The 26,346-nt window shown below is 33.7% G+C and overlaps 1 protein-coding gene across 1 annotated transcript in view; it reads right to left on the minus strand.

The window, feature by feature from the left end:
- Positions 1 to 8,235: 8,235 nt before the first annotated feature.
- LOC148953419 (carbonic anhydrase 2-like) overlaps positions 8,236 to 26,346 on the minus strand; it is an 89,415-nt gene continuing 71,304 nt past the window's right edge. The window contains exon 7 of the mRNA XM_089087660.1: positions 8,236 to 8,418. Within this exon, the coding sequence (XP_088943786.1) occupies positions 8,248 to 8,418 (171 nt within the window). The 3' untranslated portion in view covers positions 8,236 to 8,247. The remainder of the gene's footprint in view (positions 8,419 to 26,346) is intronic.

Genomic DNA, 26,346 nt, shown 5'->3' on the forward strand with positions numbered 1-26,346 from the left:
ACACACCCACACGCACACACATCGGGGGGTGGGGGGAGATTAACATTTTAGTATCTCTGACATACACTTTTACAGTGTTGAAAAATGTCGAAAAGGCTAATTCATTAACCTATAGAAAAAAGGTTTAATTTTCTGTGTGAAATAAGCATTATTTCATGAATTATCGAGTAGACGCGGCACATGCACCGCTCGCACACACACACACACACACACACACAGCACCCACACGCACACACATCGGGGGGTGGGGGGAGATTAACATTTTAATATCTCTGACATACACTTTTACGATGTTGAAAAATGTCGAAAAGGCTAATTCATTAACCTATAGAAAAAAGGTTTTATTTTATCTGTGAAATAAGCATTATTTCATGAATTAACGAGTAGACGCGGCGCATGCACCGCTCGCATACACACACATCCAACAAAACAAAAAAACACAAAAACCCAAACAAACCACACACCAGCCACACACAACCACTCAACAAAAATCAATCAAAATATATAACTCCCTCACAATATATAAAACAAACAAACACTTTGAAACACAAATACACACATACACACACACATATACATACACACACACACACACACATACACACACACACACACACACACACACACACACACACACACACACACACACACACACACACACACACACGCACACACATCGGGGGGTGGGGCGAGATTAACATTTTAATATCTCTGACATACACTTTTACGGTATTGAAAAATGTCGAAAAGGCTAATTCATTAACCTATAGAAAAAAGGTTTTATTTTCTATGTGAAATAAGCATTATTTCATGAATTATCGAGTAGATGCGGCGCATGCACCGCTCGCACACACACACACACACACACACACACACACACACACACACACACACACACACACACACACACACACACACACACACACACACACACACACACACACACACACACACGCACACACACACACACACACACCCACCCACACGCACACACCTCGGGGGGTGGGGGGAGATTAAAATTTTAGTATCTCTGACAGACACTTTTACGGTATTGAAAAATGTCAACAAGGCTAATTCATTAACCTATACAAAAAAGGTTTTATTTTTTATGTAAAATAAGCATTATTTCATGAATCATCGAGTAGACGTAGCACATGCATCGCTCGCACACACACACACACACACAATTGCGCACACACTTACAGACACACACACACGCACACACACACACCCACACGCACACACATCGGGGGTGGGGGGAGATTAACATTTTAATATCTCTGACCTATAATATCTCTACCTAAACCTAGTTAAACGGTAATTGGTTTGGTTAATAGAACATTAAACGCAACATTTATTATTATTTCTTTATTTACATATTGGAATTAACATTTTAAAATTAGAATAGCCAAGGCTCTTGATGTTTTGAATATTCTCTTTTATTTGATTGAAATTGTTTAATTATAAAATAAAATAATGACCTTTCGAGATTTAGGTCTCGTTAGATTTCAGTTCAATGTCTTCTTTTGCTTTGAATATTCTCGTGTATTTAACTGAAATTGTTTTATAATAATAAAAATATAATAATGAGCTGTTGAGGTCCAGTTTGAACTTCCTGCATTCAAAATTTGGTCCAAATTCAGGATCTAGGTCCACACTTCTAATCCCCTCCCCCACCTTCTAAGAAATAAATAGATCTCCACACACGTGACATGTATGTGTACAAATCAACTAGAATAATCTTCCTCATTGAATTTGAGGATGCTCAAGGCTGTACGAATCAGGATTTTATTTCTATATATATATATATATATATATATATATATATATATATATATATATATATATATATATATATATATATATATATATATTTTATTTGGTATTCCACTGGTAGCATTGATTTTCACCAAAGCTGATGTTTATAAAGGTTTTAGTAATAGCTTACAACCATTAAAACTGGTAAAACAAGGCGAGTACATGTCCCGCAGACGATGTTTGAGCTCCAATAAAACTGGCAATTTTTGAATTGTATACAGGCCTATAAAATTTGTAACACTCTGAAGGTTCCTGTATCTCATTAGCCTAAATATATGCATGCTAATTCAGTTATATCGTGCCGCAAATTTTTTACATGTCAATCATGAAATAGCATTATTCACCGCATGCATATAAGGAGTCGATTTACTTAATTATTAAAATATTTTTAGAATATCTGTTTAAAACATACGTCGATAATCACAGCTAGGTTGCCAGATTCCTTCTCTGCTTTGGAATGGGGTGTGAGACGAATTACAGTTGATCTTTTTGCATTCAATGATTCAATTAATCCCGTCTCAGTGTTATCCAGAATTTCGTCCAATTTTGCGCGTTTTTGCTGTGATGGTTGATCAACAACATTCTAAAATGACACAATTTAATTAGTTACTTCGATTTTTACTTATTCAGAATATTAATGGAGGGAACTTGGCGCATCAATTCCATAGTATCAAACACAAAAAGTTGACCATTATAGATTTTATTTTTTTTTATATGCATAGCTTTTAAAACTTTTTATATAACTAAATTGCGAAATACTTAAAATCACAGAAAAAAAGGAAGAAGGAAGACTCCGACATAACCTAAACCAACAAATTATTAAGTATATGAAGGGGGTCGCCCTCTAGTCAATATCTCACCCCTTTACGCAAAAGTTTTTTTTAGCACTTTCAAAAGAGGTATCTATTCTAATTAACCGACATTTATGATTTAAGAGTTCGTGATTTGAACAAAATTCGAACTTTAGCATAAAGAGCGAGGTATTCACCAGGGGTAAACTCCTGAATAAAAGTGATAAAACATATAAATATAGAAGTTTCGTTATGTAAGTTAATTCGTAAGTTAATTCATAACTCACTTTTGAGAAAGCCATTTTTAGCCAACAAATTTGTAAACATGCTCTTCTTAATCAGATAGTGAGAAAACACCCCTTTACATGTAGAAGAACGTAGTGATTTGATTATTTTATTGGTAAAACTACCTGTCCTGTTTGAATATTAACACCTTTTTTCAGGTGGAAAGGATGAAAACGATTTGATTATTTTTTATACCGAAACTGACTGGCCCTGTTTTTGAATATTTACCGAAATTTGATGAAAAAAAAAAACAGGGACATTTTAATTAGAATAGGAAGCTTTTTTGAAAGCGCTAACAGCTTTAGTGTAAAGAGCAAGATATTAATGAGAGGGGTCAACTTTCATATCTGCCAAAACTAATATACAAATTCTATTTTAATTTTTCGTATACAATGAACCAAAATCAAAGTGTACCTGCCTCTCTCTTTTTTGAATATTTAATAAAATTGAAACACATGGACTGTTTAATTAACATATGAAGCTTTTTAAAAGAGCTAACATCACGGTAAAAAAAAAGCGTAAGTAAGGAAATTCTTCCCTAACTTAATGACGAGACAAAAAAATAGATTTATTTTTATTATAGCGAAACTGACTGATCCTGTTTTTTGAATATTTAGCGAAATGCTTTTTAAAAGAGCTAACAACACAGTGAAAAAAAAGCGTAAGTAAGGAAGGTAAAGGAAATTCTTCCCCAACTTAATGACGAGACAAAAAAACAGATTTCTTTTCATTATAATAATGAGAAAATTTTACTCATCAGAAGTCACTTAGAACATTCCATATCTCTATCAATGTAAATTTGTGCAAAAATATTTGATACTGCTAGAATGAATGAACTATTCAAACTGTAAAAAATTCTAATCTGAAACTTGAATATATACAAAAAAATAATTGATATATATTGGCTGCTAAACAAGACGCACCGGTTTTCTGACACGCATAGCTCTCACTCTCTTTGAAAAGGTGTAATGCCCTGTAGAAGTATTTCCTATATGCATGGGGATAGTCACTCTCTTTGAAAAACCCAACCAGACTATACCCACCAAACCAGACTATACCCATCAAACCAGACTATACCTACCAAACCAGACTGTACCCACCAAACCAGATTATACCCACCAAACCAAATTATACCCACCAAACCAGATTGTACCCACCAAACCAGATTGTACCCATTAGAAACCTGTCTGGTACAGGGGCGCACGCAAAATGGTACCTCTTACTCTACTCTTACCTTCTGATCTCCACACAGTGTAGGAGGGGAAGTATTTTTTTAAACCCTAGGAAAAGATTCAGATCTCTCTCACTCTTATGGTCATACTAGTGCGTATCTACGATAGGCATTGTCTGAGGGACAGTGTAATTTATGCCTGGAATAGACAAGGGAGGGACTTTTATGACATAAGATTTTCTGTTTTTCAGCTCTATAACTTATTTGGAGGGGTATTCAGCTAAAAAAAAAATTATTTTTAGCCATTGTTTGAGAAGAATGTTCATATTATGTAATTAACATATAGTTTGCTGAATCTTCTCATCATGTTTTAAAAAGGGGAAAACACCCTCAAGTGTTAAATTTCTAGCACTGTTTTTTTCCAGTGTCCGAGGGTTCAAAGAACTGAGAAAAGGAGAAGACCGTTTCTCTGATTTGAGGGACCAATGGACTGAAAACTGACCCATACCAAATATGATATTCTAAATACTGATTCTAAGAAGCAGCGGCTTTTTTGTGGCATATTTGCCTCTAAGTGGTAATGACACTTCCATAGTCATATTTTCTGTGTTAAAAGGTGCCAGATGCAATCATTATCTTTTTAATGAGCCGCCAATCAAACCTCTTCGGCAACGTATTAATACGCTGCCCGGCATTTAGATTCCGCACCTGGTATAATGCGACTATAACACAGTTCAAGTTTCTCTTCAGTTCCCACCTTCCCTCCCTATTTTCAGTCTCCCCTCGTTCATAAAAAATGAAAACTTTGTATTGCCTCAAACTTTAAGCATACGAAAACGACAATAAATGTTACTCTTCTCACTAAGAAGGATACCGTCAAGCCTTGGTGATTCAAAACTGTTGTTTTGCTCCTCCTCCCTCCCCCGAGATGGCAGAAAACACAAATTGCTGTTGCGTGATTTCTTTTGCTAATTAAAACGAGAATGAGATTTTAATTAAATGAGCCCTCTCCCAGGTAACCTAGGACCATTGGTTCAATGCTATCATGCCCAGGGAAAACAAAAAGAAGAAAAAACTGTCAAACAAACAAAAACACTTGGTTTATCAAAAAAACTTTCTGTTTATCTTTACGTGTTTGACACTGACGTGGCAAACATGGCTTTAATTAAAATCAAATAGTTTATAGTAACGAACTGTGAGTAAGGAGCGACTCGGTCCAATAGTAACCGAAACATTAAAAAACAAAATTTTACTGACAATAGATACAACAAAAGATATGACTTCATACGTTGATCCTAAATATATATAACTCACTAAGTCCAATGTTACCCATAAAAAGCTATGAGCCTCAGAAAATTTGCCTTATTCTGGAAAAAGGGGGATAACCTACCCCAAGATGTCAAGAGATCTTAATAAAAACAACATTTTTAGATTCATTATGTTAAGAAACCTATCTGCAGAGGTTTCAAGCTTTGATCCACAAAAATGTGCGACAATTTTCACATGGATCGTCTTATCGAACTAATGGCATTGTAATATTGGCAGAGGGCTCATTCGAAAGTAAATAGAAAGTTCTTGTGCCTTTTTAATTAACCAAAAAGATAAGATGGTAACGAGTCCCCATCTCACGCTCCTTTTTTGTCCAAAGACATCCGATCAAAATTTTGATACAGTCATTGGATTCAGCATAGTTGAGAAGTCCGAAAACTATGCCTATGGGGATGAAAACCCCTCCCATAGTCCCGAGAGGAAGGGCTTTAAGCTACGCAATTTGCACATTGTCCACATATAGTATTTGTTAATGGGAAGGAGTAAAGTTCATAATAATGGTTGACATCAGAAATTTTAGTTCCGAAGTCCGCCATTAGGGGCACTCATGTTGCTAGTCTCTACGAGAGTCTTTCAAGACATTTTCCAGGGGCCCTATATGGGAAGAGATGGACGACAACAAAGGATAGCCCAAATACTAGCCGTTTACAATTATGGTACTTAAGCACTTTTTCCACTTCTACTTATTTTGGTGGTAATTTTCTTATGTTCAGACTATTCTACTTCCAAATATTAAATCTACTTATCTAATTACGATCGGGATTTATATTAGTTTTACGTTTGAAAAATTGTTTGACTTTTTTTCTGCTCATCTTTTGCTTAATATAGCTCTTTGATTTTCTTTAAAAATTCCTTTTGTGGATTTTTTTTTATTAATTTGAGGAAAAAGTCAGTGAGGCAGAGTCAGAAACAAAAAAGAATTCAATCAATCTCAATCTGTTTCAGAGGTATTCTTACTAAGCAACCCCACACGTAGTTCGGATTTAAATTAACTAATGGGTAATTCTTTGGTACTTGGGACAAGCTTATTCCACAGTTTAGCCCCTCTATAAAAAAATGAAACAGCAGTCCTACTAAAACTAGGCAAGGAACCTAAATATCTCCACCTGTCCGAGTTTCGTGACAATGAACATTGGACCTTTCCCGAAATTAATCAAAAAAACTTTTTGCACAAAATAAGGTTTTCAAAAAAAAAGTACAGAACTCCATTAAACCAAAAATGAACAAAAATAGAATCAAATAATCTACCAAGCATACAACTACCAAAAATCAGTATCAATAAATAGATGAAACCCAAAATAAATAAAAATTAAAATAAACAACAGAGTCAAGCTCAAAACGAGCAGAAATTAATCTGAGTAAGGTTCTAAACCCTATGCTTTCTAAAATTCAGAATATACTTCGTACTTTACTAAAAAAAATTCTTTAAATGTTTTCACTTTTATAACTTTAAGAAATCAAAAATTAATTAAGATTTTAGGGAATAAATATCAGCACCTATACATTAAACTGGCATTGCACATTTTTTCAGTAAATTCATTTGAATTTTTTTTTCTAAAGTAAATTCTGATGAATTAGAAACTTGGTTCCATGAAAAATGTCGTTATTGGGCTCCAAACTTATACATCTTAGCGGGCAAGATAATTGGAATTGAAGTTTTTATTCGAGAACTAAAGAACTCTGTATGTATATTCTTTGACTTTTTTAATTAGTGTAATTCAGAAATAAATTAGATGGCCATATTCAGATGTGCGTATGCTTTGTCTTTATTTATGTAGTTTAATTTCAGTTGCCTCCTTATAATATTGTGGTAAATCATTCTTGATGGAAACTAATGTTGCTTCTTGAAAAATAACTAAATTATATGGACATTCAAAAGTGCTAAAGGCCAAAGCATCATCAAAATCGCCAGATTTGCTTTCATCCTTCATATATTTAAATGAAAATAATTGAAATAGAATTGGTGACGTTGATTCGGCCTTAGATCTCCAGACTTGAGAGTCTTAAGGTCATTTATTTCTTTTTAACGGGGTAATTTTTAGCTTCCACAGTAGATGATTCACCACAAGCTTTAAGGGAGGCAATCTAAATTACAAAATAAACAGATAGACAGGGGCGGATCCAGGATTTTTTTAGGGGGTGCGCAAAATAGGTTGGTCCGATAAACTTGCGTTAGGAGCAATTTTCATTAACGGAAACTTGAGTTAATTATGCAAATAACACTACTTTAGACTACGCTAGGGGGTCGCGCGCCCCCCTCGCCCTCCTCTGGTTCCGCCACTGCATATAGACCTCTCTTTAACTAGAGATTAAATAAAAAAGTAAGTTTTATTTAACTGAAAGTAAGGAGCGACATTAAAACTCAAACAGAAATTGTACAACAGAAATATTAACAGAAATTATTCCGTATTTCAAAGGGGCTATCCCCTCCTCAACGCCTCACTCTTTACGCTAAAGTTTGACTCTGTCTCACAACTCCATTTTTTTAAACAATAAAAAAACTTTAGCGTAAAGAACGAGGCGTTGAGGAGGGGAGAACCCTTCAAATACGGAATAATTTCTGTTCGTTTTAAGTTTTAATGTTGCTCTTTACTTTCAGTTAAAAAAACTGTTTTTTTTATATTTAATATCTGAAAAAGACCATACTCAATATCCAAAACATTTCACCTTTGTATGGTGATAACCAATAACACAAAGCAGTCCTTACATTTTTTAATCCAATAATTGTACATGAAAATCAGAGACTTAATTTTTACTTAAAACCCATTTCCCTGTGGCCTTATTAACCTAAACAAAAATACCTCTGGCCTTAAGTTTGGCAACAAAAAGATGAACTTGCAAAAAGTGTACTTTTTATTCATATAAAGTCATTAATGAACAGAAAACAACTGAAAATAATGTTGAAATAAGAACAGATGCCGATGATCTTTTGTATATTTTCCTTGAAGCGACAGGCTGTAGAGGTCGAAAATTATTAACCAATGAGGTTCCATCCAACTTAAGAAGCTCCTGAAATTTTGACAGCTGAAAGAAAATTATAAATATTAGTATAAATTGAATTGCTCTATTGAATACCGAAAAGGACAAACCTGTTTGACTTTTAAATATGACAGGACATACGAGTGACGATTGGTATGACTTCGTAGGCTTAGGGAGGGAGAAAAACAGAAAAGAAGACGGATGGGAAAAGGAATATGAAACAAAAATAAGACTGGAGCAAGGAATGAATACCAAATTTCGATAAAAGTGTACTAAAAGGCTGTAACTTCTGAGTTTGAAAGGGATCATCTGTATTCTTTAAGATACACTGAACAATGTTATAGAATATCTTTATGCTTTTCTATGGCAAACTCCATGTTAACAGGCCTCTAAAACTTAGGATCAGAAATACCACTAGACAACTGATTAACTGGGTTTCCACCCAAGAGCTGTTCTGTTGAGCTTCCTTTTAGGAAAGTCAACAGTATGGGGTGTCTCCTCTTTCGACTTTGAGGTGTTTCGGAATTTTGCTGCATATTGGCCTAACGATATCATGCAATGGCCTTATTAATTTCTTTTCCTCGACCCAAGTTGGGAGGCGGATGGTTACTTCCAAACTTTCTGTTTTTCAATGTAATAACGAACCTGCTTTAAAGTAGTCATCTGTTATTATTTGAGAATATGCAGGGGCTTCCCCTCCCCCTTAAATGAGTATGAAGAACCCATGTTCTGTTTTCTTCAAAGCTACAGAAGAGGAAATTTATTCAATTTAGGGTCCTTAGACTAGGGGGAGGCTAAATAATCAACAGACAGGTTCTGTGGGATTCAGTCATGAATCATTGCTCAACCGGTTAAGAACGTAATGCTTGCTATCGCCCGCTCTATAGTCCAGGCGCCAAGTGCCAAAAACTCAACCCCCCCCCTTGTTGTAAAAGATACAAATTGTTGGAGAACGGATTCTGGACAATTTGACCCTGCTGATCACGAATCTGTTGGGACCCGTGACCGCCGGCACCGGCAAGACCCTCAAATTTCAAATGTTTCATTTTTTGATGACGTAACAGGAGTAAATTCGATAATGATAGATGAGATAATGATAATATTTCGCGACAGATTATATATATATATATATATATATATATATATATATATATATATATATATATATATATATATATATATATATATATATATATATATATATATATATATATATATATATATATATATATATATATATATATATATATATATATATATATATATATATATATATATATATATATATATATATATATATATATATATATATATATATATATAAAGGAAAATGACTGAGGCTAAGCTAATAAACTTAGCTGAAATAAAAAAGAACAATCATTCTTCGTCAGAATTAATGAGGCAGCTTCCCGTGCAGGCACAAAGCAGATCACAGTCTTTCACTGCCAAGCAAGGACAGTTCGCCTTGCAGCCATTTTTACAAGAACAGTAAGTTTTCACAGACATCACTGAGGGAGGCCACTGTAGCAAAGTGGTGGTTACAGGAACCACAACTCCTTCAGACTCACTGAAAGCCCAGCAAAAATCCAGTGGATTATGCATAAATGGCTTAGGAATATTGGCTTGTACAAAGACAGACCACTGTAAAAGAGCACATATAAAAGGGAATGATAGTTCAATGGGAGTTGAGCTGAATGGGGGATCACATACAAACTCTGAGGTATTTACTGCCAAATCTACCTGGTTCTGATCATTGCTGTCTTCACTGTCAGTATGATCTAAGTATAGGTCAACATTTATTTTATTAGACACTGAGAGGTAAGCTGAAACATTGGAGCCGTCATTTGACACATCAGGGGATGAACTCACCACCAAAACCCTCCCTTCAGCATGTTTCAGCAGCCCTTCAATTTGCCTTGCAAGATCTTCAACTGATACTTTGTTGCTCAAATAAAAGTAGGTTCGTTGACCTTTTTTGGTGCTAATTTCGAAAATTTTTCCATATTTTTCATTCATTTTTTTCTTCAAAAGTACAAATTCATTTCTTATCAAGTCAATACCTGATGATTTTAGAAGTTCCGCAAGTCTGCTCTTGATCTGACTTGTTGTATATACTTTGCTCTTCATGAAGCCAGGGTGGAGTTCTTCAATGAGCTCACCTGCTATGGTTTCCTTAACATGAAACTTTTCTGTCTTAGATTTTCTTTTGAGATACTGTAGCATACACTTTTGATGGTACATGGCTTCAATGCTGACCAGGTTTTGGCTGCAACATCGGAGTAGCAGCTCTGGATCTATTTGCCACAGAGTTTCAGCATGTGCCTTTATATTCTGTTGTCTAGTTTCTGTCTGAATTTTCAACAGCTTACATTCCTTGCTCTTCTTATTCCCTTTTCTACCACAAAACAAAGAGCATGACTTGTAGTCAAAGCTACCTTGAGATAATTGGGAACGGGTGGTTCTTGTTTAGAAGGAAAATCAGGACTAAGATTTAAATCAAGGGGGCCACTTCCATCAGTATGAAACTTATAGGCCAGAAAAGTGTTGCAGCAAGATCTATGCCAGATTGTTACAGCTTCTGAAAATTCAGGTTGATTCACATTATTTTTCAAAGTCTTATACTTCAGGTTGCATCTACATTTTTCAGTAACAATTGATTTTATTTGATTTTTATCTTTAACATTATGCAATAGTTCTTTGGTTTGTGTCTGGCAGATAATGCAATTCTCATAGTCTAGCCTGGACTTTGCATCACGACTAAATTCCAGATACTTCAGGTATTTTCCACAATAGATTTCATTTCATAGCTTGAAAGAAAAACATATGTTAGTATCTCTTCAAATTTGAATAGGATGTTAAAACTTTAGACCAGTCTGAGTGAATCCTAAGCAAGGGAAATAACAATTTAATGTGAAATAAATTTTATTTTAGTTTAAAGCTTCATTTTCTTTTATATTTTTATACCTTTAGTACTTAACGCACTTGTTTTGCTATCTTTTATATCTATCATTACACATCAAGGGCAGATCCAAAGGGGAAGTTAATGGGGGCAGTATGTTGCAAAAGGTGCCAAAATTGACCAAAAGGACCCAGTTTTTGCTAATCATTCAAACTTTAAAAGAATATAAGGAAAACCTTGCCATAATCTAATTGGAAATTTCAGCAAATGATATATGGAAGCTTTCAAAAGTGAAAATGTGATGTTTGCTTTTGGTGATGATTGCTTTTGGTTCTTGTTTTTAAATTTTAAATGTTTTATTAAAAAGGAGACCTTAAGGCATCCAATTCTTGAAACTCCTTTCCCTCCTGAATCAGTGACTGAATGACTTCCATACAGGACCAGCACAGGTCTGCCATACCATTTGAAAAAGTTTACCCATTTATTAATTTGGTTAATTTTGAATATACTACCATAACAAGAAAACTAAGAAACAAAACCAACATTTGATTCAGAATTCAGTAGCCTACTGTATCCAAATTACAATCATTACTTGCAGAAATACTTTCTAGAAATTAAAAAAATTGTCATTGGCAGGATTCTGTTCATTCTCTAAATTCTATAAATTTCAGATTCTATATTTTCAGAAGAATGTGTAAAGAGGCAGAGTGGTTACCCTGTAGTTTAGGGTACAGAGAACCTGCCAATAGAACCAGTATATGCAGTAAGAAATGATTTGTGGTAAAGCTTTCTAATTTAGTTAATTATTAATTGAATAAAAATATATTAAGAAGCAAAAACAAAGTTTCAAAATACCACTTTTTTAAGATAAAGATACAAATCGTGGAATGTGTGGGCTTGGAGGGAACTTGCTCAATAACCAATTTCCTGGCTAAATGCATCAAAGTACCGGAAGGACGTGGTTAGTTTTTTTATACATATACCGCGATTTTTGAGACTGGGGCAGACTTTTTTACTTGCCGGGTGAACCTCTGCCCGTTTATTTTCTCATTAGGAATACCTTGGGATTTTGTCGGATCATTGTAAGTGTCTGTATCTTATTATATATTATTGTAGTTTTTGAGACTTGTTGTCTACTTGGGGCAGCCAGTCCCAGTAGCATATCTGTATCTGTAATTATTATGTGTAAATTAAATAAAAGTATTGTGTTTTAGACAACCTCTCTACGATCTACCTTTAGCTTCTCGAACATACCCAGTCGGTACGCCTCATTAGTTCGGTCACAGTCTAAGGTGCGCTACCAAAGTTTATTTACCTTAGGGCCAGAGTTTATCTCCCTTATAAAGGGAGAATAAAGGCATTTACGACTACAACACTCAAATACCATAAAAGTCACCTCACAACAACTGGTGGTCGTTGGAAAAACTGGGTCGAGGAGACTAAATAAGGTTGCAAAATACAAAAAAAAATTGAAATGACCGTATTAGAAGGGGAAAGTAAATGTACTTCGCTTTTAGCGGCGCTCGAATTAGCAAAACTTCGAGCAGCTTTGCTCGAACTTTGGCTATTAGAAATCGATTTGTCTCCCCTCGAAGATTTGGGTACAATAAATAAAATGGAAAAAAGGCTCGATCAAGAATTGTAAAAAAAAATAAAAAAAATCAGTATCTAGTTTTTAGCAAGTAGAAGCAAGTGTATAATTAGTAGTTTTTTTTAGTGTTAGTAATAAATGCAATGTAGTAGTGCCGTATACTACTAAATAATAAAGTATTTGTACCGTGAATTGAAAGAATAAAATAAAAGATAATACGTAAAGAAAAACAAAAGCTAGCTTGACTGATGAAACGTTGGTAGAATCAGAAGAATTTTAGGTATAATAGTAGCAAGTAGGGTCCTAATTCAGCCTTACTACAGGTACAGGCTATGGACTTATTGTTCAAGGATACCACTGCTATAATTTAGCAAAGGAAGCACATAAATTGTGGTCCGAGCAATTATAGGTTAGAAGCTGCCATTTCCGAGTGTTTTAGGAGTAGAGATGCTTCGAAAGTATAGCATCTTATGACGTAATAAGCAATAGAATTACCTTTGTTAAAGCTAACAAATACTAGGTTAGTTATGTAGTTTCACAAGCAAAGGGAAGGAAAAGATATATAAATATATAATTAAAGTATTGAGAAAAGGGATGGAAGAGAACGAGAAAAGTAACCTTATAAGTAAGAAAACAAATGTGGAAGCCAGTGTTACCCAGCTCTGATGGGAACTCTGCATAAGGCGAGAAATTCGGTGAAAGAAACCGTTAACAACAGAAAATGGAGGCATGGGGATAGGTCTTAAAAGGGTCTCCTTTACCTACACAGAGGACCTTCATCTGAATAACGCTGTTAGACAAAATTCAAATTTTGAATTAGCCGCACAAAATACGTCCAAAGAAAGTTCTAATTTGAATTTTAAGCCATGTCTGCTTTTGAGCCATCTAGATGTAAAACAAGCCAGTGTTCATGCTTGTTTACAAACAATATAAGCACACATTAGGACAAACAGAGAAGGCAATGCATCCTTTTGGGATAGCTGATATCGTTAATTCTGGTCCACTCTTATGGTTACTCAATGACGAATCATCCTCAAGTTTAGTCTGATTATAAATCAGTAGAGGTTAGTCGAATATCAGATTGATTTTATATCAGATAAATACGATCTGATAGTAGAAATCAAATAGAGTGAAACCAATAGTCCCTTATATCCCAATTAGTCGACAAATAGATTGTGCCTAGAAAGCGAACAGAAACCTTATCACGGAAACAATTACATAGGGCGTTAATAGGTGACACGTAACTTTTAAATAGGTGCAGTGAAACTAATTAAATGATACATATTTAGAATTAGCATTAAAAGGCGATTCTTTGGATATGCATATTAAAAAAATATATTTTTGGGTGATATTTTAAAAAAAAATTGTTATTGAAGGATTTTAAAATAATTATAATAGGAAAAACAGCGAGAGTTTATATTAAGTGCGCGCTACATGTACAAGCTGGCTGTAATCTTGTTATAAATGGTAGAAGATATGTTAAATAAAACACTAACCTATAAGGACGGTGTACATAAACAAGAAACCGTAGATAAAATGGGTCACAATTTAAAAAGTATAGCACCGTGTAAAACAAAGTTTTCTCGGGTATAATTAATTTCACATATTAAATAAATTCACAACACACCATTAACAGAAATAACAGGGCGAGGACATTGCAGGTGAAAACACCAATGACAGGACTGTTTGCATCTGAAAACAAAAACTGCTAAGGGTCTTGTCATTGGGGGGGATCCACCAAGCTAACCAAATGTATATCAGGAATAAAAGTCAAACTTTGGAGAAGGTTGGGGCTGAATGTTCGGGTAAAATCCGTCGTGCTAAAATAAATAGCAGCGAAGGTTTTATCCGGGCACTAAACCCATAAACTCGTAGAACAAGGTAATAGTCAAAATATCACGAAAGGGACAAATAGCACTCAGTGACTGTATAAAACTAAGGTGCAAATTTAACTGAGGATAATTCCAGACGCGAATTGTATAAAAGTTTATAGGGAAACCACAATAGGTGCTGATAATCCCTATCTCTACACAACTCTTGGCACGACATAGGCACTAATTTTTGGTAAAATACCACAGACAAGGAATATGTGTCTGGAATGAAAACCACACAATTTTGTGGGAATCAGGATATCGTAATAACGTAAATTTTTATGAATAAATGAGAACTAGCAAATACGAGGCAAAGCTTAATTAAAAATGTTCTAAAATCAGCTGGAAAAAATACAGGTTGCAAAAATTAGACCCCCCACCTCTTAAAAATATGGAGATAATGAATTTGACCATAGAAGGGCAATCAGCATAAAAACTTGTTAAGGGTTTTTGAAAAATACGTGAAACATGAATATAGGCTTAGGAAAGACATATTTTACTGAAAAAGCGGGAAAAGACTTGAAAAAAATCCTTAGGCTCCATTGAAATAACGAATCAAAAAAAAGAGAAGGGTTCAAGTTGAAAATATATCCATACGAAATTAAAAGGAAAATAAACTGAATGAAGTCAGTTAAACTCTGTTAGACACACTTATTGAGCTTGCCGAACGAAACTAGTACGAAAAATGTACTAAATAAGTACAAAATGAGTAGCATTAATACTACAGAGCTGTGTGCCATGATTACTGTGTGTTATGTGTGTTCCAAATTACTGTGTGCTATGAAGGTCAGGTATTTTTTCTGCAGAAGGGCCACTTTTCTGATAAAAGAATACCCCAACAGAAAATTGTGGCAACAAATCAAAAAGTGTGACAATAGTATTAATAATTAATTATTGTGTGTGCAGGTTCATAATAGTCCTTTTAGCTCTAGCCATGACAAGATGACCTGGAAACGTTATAAGGAGCTACCAAAAGGCAGTCATGGTAAGCGAACCATCAGAGTACAGGCAAAGTCATTTAATAATGACATAATAGCTGTAAGGTGAACAACAAAATTTTTTCAGCTAATCAGATAAAAGCTATAAATAAAGTCTTGAGCCAGAATAATATTAAATCTGAAAAAAAGAGAGATTACAGACAAAAACGTTATAAAACTGTCTCAAGTACCTAGAAATTCGAAAAGAATTGAAAAGCTTAAATGTCTGAATAAACAAACAGGCTTATAAGCTAATGACAGTTAATGACACAATTGGGTTCCAAATAGAACCAAAGTTTTAAAACAAAATGTGTATAGTCGTATATGGGAAAATTTATATAGTTGTAACAAATGTAATTGAGAAAATATCTACTGTTATAAATATATTTCGAAAACCTTTTAGAAACAGAGAATTGTATTTAAAAAAAAAATTACTATAGAAATGTAAATAGAAAAGTTATGTTATATGAAATATTGCCAAGCCCTTATATAGAGGCTAATCACAATCATTAGTTATAGTGCATAAATCTATTTGTTGGAGTTGTTTTTGTTTTGTAAATATTTTAATAACAGTTAGGACTTATCATATAAAAGACTTGACTGACTTATTTAAAAGATGTACAAAGAATAAGTGATGCAGTGATTATATAAATTATTAAAGTACATAATTATTATTTGTTTTTAACAATTAAGTTATGTATCAACATAACTTTTGTTAATATATATATATATACATATATATCCTAAACTATCTATGTAAATAGAGTGAATTAAATGTTGAGTGTTTGTGTTTTTTTATTTTTATATCATTCAAGAAGTATTCCACATTAATACTTAAACAATTAACAAAACAATAATTGGAATTAATTCCAATGCTAATGTATACCGTTTATTATTTTTTTATGCTTTAAGTTTTAAACAGTAGTTAAATATCCTATCTAGTTTTGCGAATTAAAAAAAAAAATACTTATGTAAGCTATTACAAAATGCTTATATATGTATATACTATGTTTTTATAAAATTTAAAGTTTTAACTATTGATTTAATTTTATATTTAAATGTTTTACGTCGAGTCAACGTATTAAAAATTTTTATTGTGAAATAATCCGTTTAGTATTAAGTTTGAAAGGATAATCCAGCAAGAAACATAATGTTTCGATTTAAGCGGTATATTATTTTTGGAGTAAAAAAAAGAGGAGAAAGTAATTAAAAGTAATTAACTTTCAATTGCATTGATATATACGAAAATAGAGTGTTTCATTCTACTATATATGTAAAAATATATGCTTTATATGTATACTAATGTGAATATTTATTTTAGATACAGCCTTAGCTATATTTTTTTGGAAATCAAATTTTTAATAACATTATTTCGGATCCATTTCTCAATAATTTCTTTGACACAGTTTTGTAGAGTAGCAAATTTCAAAGTCAGTTCCATTATATCCTGATACCATCAGAAACCAAACCATATTTGATCAATGGATATTTGGAAACTACAGACTTTACTACAAAATTATCAAAAGTGAGATAAAATCAGAACTTAATTTAGGCCTAGATATTGTGCTACATAGCCCAAATGGCTTATGTTATTGAAATATGTGAAAATGCTTTGTGCTGGAAAAATATGTGAAAATTTAAAAATCAATAATGTTATATGTAATTTATCCAAGGTAATTCTAAAAGGAAAAATAAACGGTATATTAACCACATCACAAAGATCAATTAAATTATTAATGGGAATTAAATTTAAACTCAAAAAAAATTCATAAAACTTTTCTAATATAAATCTAATTTAAGCGAAATCAATAATATTATGTTTAAGCCGCTTGGGGTCAAGTTAAAACAGAAGATGCATATAAGAAGGGTAAAAAGAGTATTTTTCAGTCCTAGAGACAGAGAAAAAGAGAAACAAGGATGAATTTCAAATTGAAATCCTTTAACAGAAAAGAAAATGGCCTATATTGGACCAGAAACATAACCCTAAGGAAACCCATTGAGGGTATATGCACATAATGACCCAAAATAGCAGCATAATAGCTGTAAACAAAATTAAGTTGCTTTAAAAGTAAAATATTGAGAATTGGGACAATTCTTCTTTAAATGGGGAGTATTGGGGTAAAGCTTTCTAATTTAGTTAATTATTAATTGAATAAAAATACATTAAGACGCAAAAACAAAGTTTCAAAATACCACTTTTTTAAGATAAAGATACAAATCGTGGAATGTGTGGGCTTGGAGGGAACTTGCTCAATAACCAATTTCCTGGCTAAATGCGTCAATGTACCGGAAGGACGTGGTTAGTTTTTCATACATATACCGCGATTTTTGAGACTTGGGCAGACTTTTTGACTTGCCGGGTGAGCCTCTGCCCGTTTATTTTCTCATTAGAAATACCTTGGGATTTTGTCGGATCATTGTAAGTGTCTGTATCTTATTATACATTATTGTAGTTTTTGAGACTTGTGGTCTACTTGGGGTAGCCAGTCCCAGAAGCATATCTATATCTGTAATTATTATGTGTAAATTAAATAAAAGTATTGTGTTTTAGACAAACTCTCTACGATCTACCTTTAGCTTCTCGAACATACCCAGTCAGTACGCCTCATTAGTTCGGTCATAGCCTAAGGCACGCTACCAAAGATTAATTACCTTAGGGCCAGAGGTTATCTCCCCTATAAAGGGAGAATAAAGGCATCTACGATTACTTCACAACAGATTTGCTTTTATCTACTGCTTCTATGAATCAGTGCAATTTTACAGCCCAATTGACTGAATACTGTACACAAAAATAAGATATTTTATCAGGGCTAGCTAATCTGCAGCTTAACCAAAGAACCAATTCAGGGACAGGCCCTGGGGTTGTGGATGCTGTGGCCTAGACCAGTAAGGAACATGACATTTTTTCTATCTTCAAAAGGACAGCAGAATTCTATTTTAGCTACTTTTGTCTATCCTGGAAAGGAGCTGGGTTAGGAAAATAAAACTTTCATGGATGGTTCTACAGGCTAAGTTATGTCCCAGGAAGGTATTTTGAAGTACTTACCTCCACTCCTTCTCCCTCTATAGGGTCCTGACCTTTAAAAATAAGTGTGTTATATAAGTGAAACCTTGCAAAATAGATCTTCTGCTTAAATTAAGTGCAACAAAATTGTTTTCAGCTTCACAGCTTTCCCCAGTTCAAATTTATAAGGTTTTAAAGATATGCAAATATATTTTGTAAATTTTGAAAAAAACCCTTGATATGGCTTAAATTCTACTCAAATAACAAGAATTGCACTTTCAGAACTAAAGCCAAAGAAAAAAAACAGGTAACTGAAATTTAAAATAAATGTTGTTTGGTCAAAATTTCAGTAGGTATAGGACCTGTCAAGTAGGCAAATTTCAAGACCCACTAGAGGGAGAAGGAGTGGAGGTAGGTAGCTTACTTCAAAATACCTTCCCAGAAAATACTTTAGCCTGTAGACCCATCCCTGAAAGTTTCATTTTCCTAACTTAACTCCTTTCCAAGATAGCCACAAGTAGCTGAAGAAGAATTTTACCAAAATAAAAATTGTAGTCTTGGTTGAAATAGCAACGATTCAATTTGAGTTAGCCTACACTCATGTTAAACTAGCCTAGGCTATACTCCTCGTCTTTTCAAACGTGAACAGAATGCCATGTTCCTGACTTACCTGGACCCCAAACCCCAAGTGAGCTTAAAACTAAACTGAAACTAGCCTAGGTTATTCAAGTTCCAGCCTAAAATTTTCCCATTCATGTAGGCCTACAATTGACAAAACTAAGAGATAAACTTATCTTTAGGATCAAAATTATCTTTAACTTAACTTTAGGGCCTAACATTCATTTTCGTCAGAAGTATTTAACAAACCTTTCCTTGGAAAATGTCCAAAAGTCAAAATTTTGATCTCTTTTCCTTTTTCTGTCAATAACAAGGCATGAGTGTTACGTGGCCTCAAAGTTAACTGTCATCTTTTGATTCTTATCCTTGGAAAACTTCGAAAAAAACGGCTATTTCTAAGCACGTTTTTTCTATGATGCCGCCCCTCTGGAAAGCTGGACCCGAGCAAATCAGAATCACTGATGTTGATTCTATATATCTATGCACTCAGAAAATTTGTACCTGACACAACATGTACTTTTGGAAAGAAGCAAGATAGCTTCACTTGGCGCCCGGACTATGAATCCGAAATGAAATGAATGACGATGAATTACTGCTAAATTATCTGCATGCTGGGATATAATGAAAACTTCGTACAATCTGATAAAAGACAATCTGAAAATACAAGCCTTTGCCTAAATAAAACTCAACAACGGAAATCATTAGCTATTATTCCTCCAAAGTGATTTAAGGCTCAAATTATTCGTGATATGAGATTAAAGCAATAGTACAGTGGGGGAAAAGGACTGATTTAGGACTGGTGGTTTCTTCTTTTGCCAGTAAGTCAATTTTAGCTATTACTAAGTTAAGATGGGCAAGAAAAAAAAAATAAAAGGACTCGTCCAGATATTGATTCTAGCGAGGATAGTGCTACAAGTACCCCAAATACGTCAGGAAACCCGGATATTCGGAAGCCAGTGACAACTCAGGTTTCATTAATGACCCTATCAGAGGACTTTGCAAAGATGATGGACATTATGCGTGAAACTCGTAGCTCAGTCCAATCAATTGAACAGCGATTTATTATAGTAGAAAATACAATAAAAGCAATTGAATCAGAACAAATAGCCTTAAGGTCTGAATTCTCAGGGATTAAGTCTTGTACAAATGCTGTAGAAAATGACATTTCTTTGTTGAAAAATGATAATTTTAACCTGCAGTCAGAAGTCAATTATTTAAAAAAAAAGACCCTGTGTATGTCTGATAGGCTTATGGCTGCAGAATATCAGCCTAACAAAACAATGTGGTTGTATGGAGTGCACTCTGTGAGGATGAAGATCAAGACAAACGTTTGTTTACCGAGATGTGTACGGATGGACTAAATTTACCAGTGATACCTCATTTTTCAGTTGTTGCAATAAAAAAGGATAAGAAATATTTTAAGTTTAATGTAAAAAACAGTGGAAACAAGATTGAAATCCTTAAAAATGGGAAGAAGCCTAAAGGAAGAAAGATAGCAAACCAGGCAAACATTTATGTGAGTGATGATGCCCCATTTTCTGTGAGAGAGGCAAGAGAAAAACTATATGAAAAAATAATTGTGTCTTAAAACGATGGGTATCATTTCATGGGTATCAAACAGAGTTCCACCATATCTTCAGTTTGAACGTCCGGGTGGTATGAAAGTGAAGTTTACGTGTGGTGAATGGATTGAGGAACTAGCACATAAGCTTCCAGAGGTGCTAAAACACACAGCTTTCAGAGGTGCATAAAAATGAGTGTTTTATTGAATGTGTTTAGTTTACATATTGATTAATTATCTTTTCTTTTTTGCTTGGTTTAATCAGATAGATATGGAAAAGTTGATAGTGATAAATTTTAAATGTTTGGGTTAATGATGATTTTTATTTGTGAGTAAATAATTTAAAATTTTTGTTAATGTGAAATTATTTTTAGTGGGTGGTAGCGGGCTGATGTCTTTTTGAATGGTTTTGCTTTGTGCCATGAAGCTTGCAATAATGTGCTTTTTTAAATTGTATGTCAATTTTGACGGAATATATTTTGTTATTTCTTTTTGTATTTATCTAGGTCTAGATATATGTTTAGTAGATAATGATTTTTTTCGCCACCGCCACCCTCTACCGTCACATACATTAAATTTTTTATTGATGATGGTTAGAGATATCGTTTTAACTCCTGGGAACAGCAATGTCCTGCAAATTGAAAGTCGAAGGGTTGATTTTTCCGGCCAGTTTAATGAAAGGATAAATAGAAATTTAGATATTAATGCTACTGAGATTCTCACAAATGAACCATCAAGGTATATTTTTAAAGAAGGGACACTACCCTTGCATTGTGATAGGGGCCATTTTGGCGTTAACATTTTTCATTAGAATTGTCAGGGATTGAATTCTGTGCATAATTTTTTTATCGAAATTAATAAATACTAATGTCTTTCAGGTGATCGCTTTAACTGAAACGTGGTTAAATGATAATAACACGCAATTACTACATATCCCTGGTTATAATTTATATGTAAGGAATCGAGAGTATTACCAACATGGAGGCCTAGCAGCTTACATTCAGACTGATTACAAGGTTTCAATAAGAGAAGATCTTACAATATATAGAGAGAAAGTTTGCGAGTGTTTTGTTCTACATATAACTAGAGAGAATTTGAATTTTTGTATTGTTGTAGTATATAGACCTCCACAGAACCTGCTTCAAGACTCTATGGACCTATTTGAAGAAAAATTAATGAAACTTCCGATTAACTCTATGCCATGTTTTATTATGGGGGATTTTAAAATTGACCTTATAGATCAGTCATCTGCTAGCACTGAATTTATTAATAGAAGTTTATCTAATGGGTTTCATCCTTGTATAAATATCCCTACAAGAATTACGGGAACATCAGCTAAGCTTCTATATAACATCCTTTCTAATATACCCCTGAGTCGTCCCAGGGTCCTTATCAACGATGTATCTGACCACTTTGGAGTTTCAGCTAGCTTTAGAACTGTCACGAAGGTGGTTAAAGGCAAAAAATCAAGGATTCCAGTGATCAGTAAAAATGCGATAGTAAAACTGAGAAATGATATAGAAAAGGTGGATTGGTACGATGTTCTAGGCGAAGTTCAGGACGCAAATTCAAGTTTGTTTTATTTTTTGAAAAGTTGCAGAGTTTGATAAGTCAAGTAGTCATATTTAAACCGTTTCATAGAAAGAACTTAAGCAAAAAACCTTGGATTAGTCCTGTGATTTTGAAGCAAATAAATGTAAGAGATAAATTGCTTAGAGCTCAAATAATCAACCCGACACAAGAAAATAAGCAATTATATAAAATTTATGGAAATAGGTGGAATTCAATTTTAAGAAATGAAAAAAAGAAATATTTTGAGAAAAAGTTTAAGGAGGTCGAAGGTTGTCCTAAGAAAACCTGGGGACTAATAAAAGAAATGATTGGATTAAAAATAAATAGTGTACCTGATGAATTAGTTAGTGTAATGGGAAAGACTTTGAATTCTGAAAAGGACATATGCAATGAATTTCAGAGTTATTTTTCGAATATTGGTCTGAATTTGGCTATGTCAGTTGTACCTTATAGTGGTGATCCAACGTCCGAGTCCTTACTGAGGGACCCCATTGATGTATCTCTTCACCTTAGACTTCTAACAGTTGATGAAATTAAAAAAATTATTTATGGAATGTGTAGTAATTCATCTGGTAGCGATCTTATAACTCTAAAAACAATTAAATGCATTTTTCCTGTTATAGCTGAAGTTTTATGTGGGTTAATTAATGAGTATTTTCGTCAAGGAAAATTCACAGACTGTTTTAAAGTTGCCCGTATAACCCCAATTCATAAGGGTGGTATTCGAAATGACCCAGGAAACTATAAACTGATATCTGTTTTGCCCATTATTTCCCGTGTTTTAGAGAAGTGTTTTAGTGTTATAATGATGAGTTTTTTGGAGGATCATAAGTTACTGGTAGAGACACAGTTTGGGTTCCGTAGAAAAAGGACAACGGAGCAGGCGATGATCTATTTGACAAATATTATTAATAATGTATTAGATGAAGGTTTTAAAATAGGTGCTATATTTTTAGATCTGATGAAAGCTTTCGACACTGTGGATCATGAACTTCTACTTAAGAAGTGTGAGGTGTATGGTTTGAGGGGGAAATTATTAAATTTTTTAAAAAGTTTTTTAAGTAATCGTTATCATTATGTCCAACTAAATGATTCTTCTTCAGAAAAAAAGTGTATTGAAGTAGGTGTTCCACAAGGGTCAGTTCTCGGTCCTATATTATTCTTGATATTTATTAATGATTTACCAAATTGTCTAAATAATTTTTGCTATAGAATAAATGAACGAACGGTAAACCCGACTAATGAAACAGTTTCACTCTTTGCCGATGACACAATAGCCATTAGCACAGCTAAGACAGTGGAGCTGCTGCAGATTTCCATGAAGGAATCAGTTAAGAGAATTATAGCATGGCTGAGGAGAAATAAATTAAGGATTAACATGGCTAAGTCTTACTTTATTATTTTCTCGCGATCATCAAACTTTTACCCATGGATCAAGGAATTAGATATGCCCAATGGCGTTATAAAACGGACTGCGTCTTTTAAATACCTTGGGATTGTAATAGATGAAACTCTATCTTTTAAGGAACATGTTACTTTAACTAGCAAAATTCTGGGACCAAATCTTGGTATAATGAACAAAAAAAAAAACAAAAAAAAAACTCCAACATTGTTTCCCAAGTCTGTCCTTCGCCAGCTTTATTTTTATTTAATGCACCCGTATTTACTTTATTGTTCGAGTATTTGGCTCTCTACTTTTTCTTCTACCCAAAAACCAATAAGAGTTCTACAAAATCATGCAGTAAGAATTTTAGCCGGTATATCTCCACGTATGTCTATTCGAGAAATTTACCCATTTTTAAAAATTTTGCCGGTTGCAGACCTTCGTGAATTCTATGTATTGTGGTTTATTTTTGGACTGCGGCAGGATGTTCAGCCTCGTTGTTTTGGTGATTTATTGTCCATTAGGTCTGCTGTTCATTCTCATGATACAAGGGGAAGCGCGGACTTCTGTGTACCTAGAGGTATATCTTCCCGTTCATGTTTTTCTGGGTTTTTTTATAGAGGTACGCGGAAATGGAATAGTTTGAATAATGATATTAAGACTATTGGTGATCCCAATATTTTTAGAAAAATCATTAAGGAACTGCTTTTTGCTGAATATGAGTTTTGACTGATTGATTTATTTATTTATTGTGGGGGTTTTGTTGATATGATGTTCCCAGAGGAAGTAAATATATGATATTATTTTGTATTCATTGTTTAGTGAGATGGTATTACTGGTGTCGGTGGCCGAGTGTTCTTTGTTTTAAGGATTTTGTTTTCTCTACCTCCCCCACGGACAAGCTTAACTTTTAAGGGGAGGCAGAAATAATTTTTTGTTGATATGTTTTTTTTCAATAAATCCTTCTTTCTCTTTCTCTTTAAGGTCTCTCTCAAAACCGGTCCAGATAAAGGTGAAAGGTCTTACAGAATTCTTCTTGAAGAATTCTGTATCGATTTTCTCCTCTTGAAGAATTCTGTATTGATTTTCTCCTCTTGAAGAATTCTCTATGGATTGTCTCCTCTTGTTATTAAATTAAAAAAAACATTTTTTTTCAACTGAAAGTAAGGAGCAACATTGAAACTGTAAACGAGCAGAAGTTATTGCTTATATTACGGGTTCTCACCCTAGTCGATACCTTGCTCTTTACGCTAAAGTTTGACTCTGTCTCACAACTTTATTTTTTTTTAATAAAAAATTTTAGCGTAAAGAGAGAGGTGTTGAGGAGGGAACAGTCCCTTTTATATACGGAATAATTTCTGTTCGTTTTAGGTTTTAAGGTCGTTCCTTACATTCAGTTAAAAAAAAATATATAATTTCTGATCGTTTTTGAATTAATGCAGCTTTGATTTTGGCTCACCGTACATGAATAATCAAAATGAAATTTACTTATTAGTTTTACATTTTTTGACTAAATGGCTTTCTCGAAATTTTGATCTGACGGAACTTACCAAATAACTTACGTAACGAACTTCAATATTCGTATATTTTTATTAAAAACCAAAAAAGAGAAAAATATATAAAAAAAAAAAAAAAAACAAAAAAACGAGACTGTGGCCAGTGTAGATAAAAGAAAAAAAACACAAAAAAAACAACGCGGATTTTTCGCCTTTATAAAAACAAGGCGTATTAAGAACGAAATATAAAAAAAAAAAAAAAAAAAAAAAGAAAAAAATAAAACCCAAAAAACCACCCACCAAAAAAAAAAAAAAAAAAAAAAAATGTAAAAACGGCGCACACAAATCCACGTAGGGAAAAGATGCTAAAACAGAGTTACTTCAGTGAGGACACCAGAGTAACTGAGGAAAAATAAAAAAACTGTAAATTACTTTAATTATTCAGTTGCGAAATAATCCTTTTGTTAGCTATTACTGAAGCAAATCGTTTTGGTAATTCTCTTTGTTGGTTTTTTGTCATGGCTGGCCGGTTCGGCTTAAGATCTTTCATTCGTATATTTTTATTACTTAAATGAGGGGTTTTACCCCTAGTCAATACCTCGCTCTTTACGCTAAAGTTCTAGTTTTTTTTTCCAATTCTTTAGGAATGACCCCTGAACCACAAAGGCCGTTTAAATAGAAATGATAGCTTTTTTGAAACTACTAAAAAAACTTTAGCGTAAAGAGTCAGGTATTGAATAGGGGGAGAATCCCTCATATACGTAATAATTTTTGTTCCTTTTAAGTTTTAATGTTGCTCCTAACTTTCAGTTGAAAAAAATTGTTTTTGTATTTAATTTCTGATCGTTTTTTAAAATAATGCTGAGAAATAGGTGCCCCCCGGATAGAAATTTCCCTTCCCCCAGGAAAATATCCTCCATGGAAAGATCCTCCCACGTATCCCCCTCCTCCTACCCCCCTCTTAATCAGGAAAAATCCCTCTTGAAAACGTCGGCATACT

This window comes from Artemia sp. Qi Xiang Cuo, chromosome 4 (assembly GCF_049724085.1).
Source record: "Artemia sp. Qi Xiang Cuo chromosome 4, ASM4972408v1, whole genome shotgun sequence".
Classification (NCBI taxonomy): Eukaryota; Metazoa; Arthropoda; class Branchiopoda; order Anostraca; family Artemiidae; genus Artemia; species Artemia sp. Qi Xiang Cuo.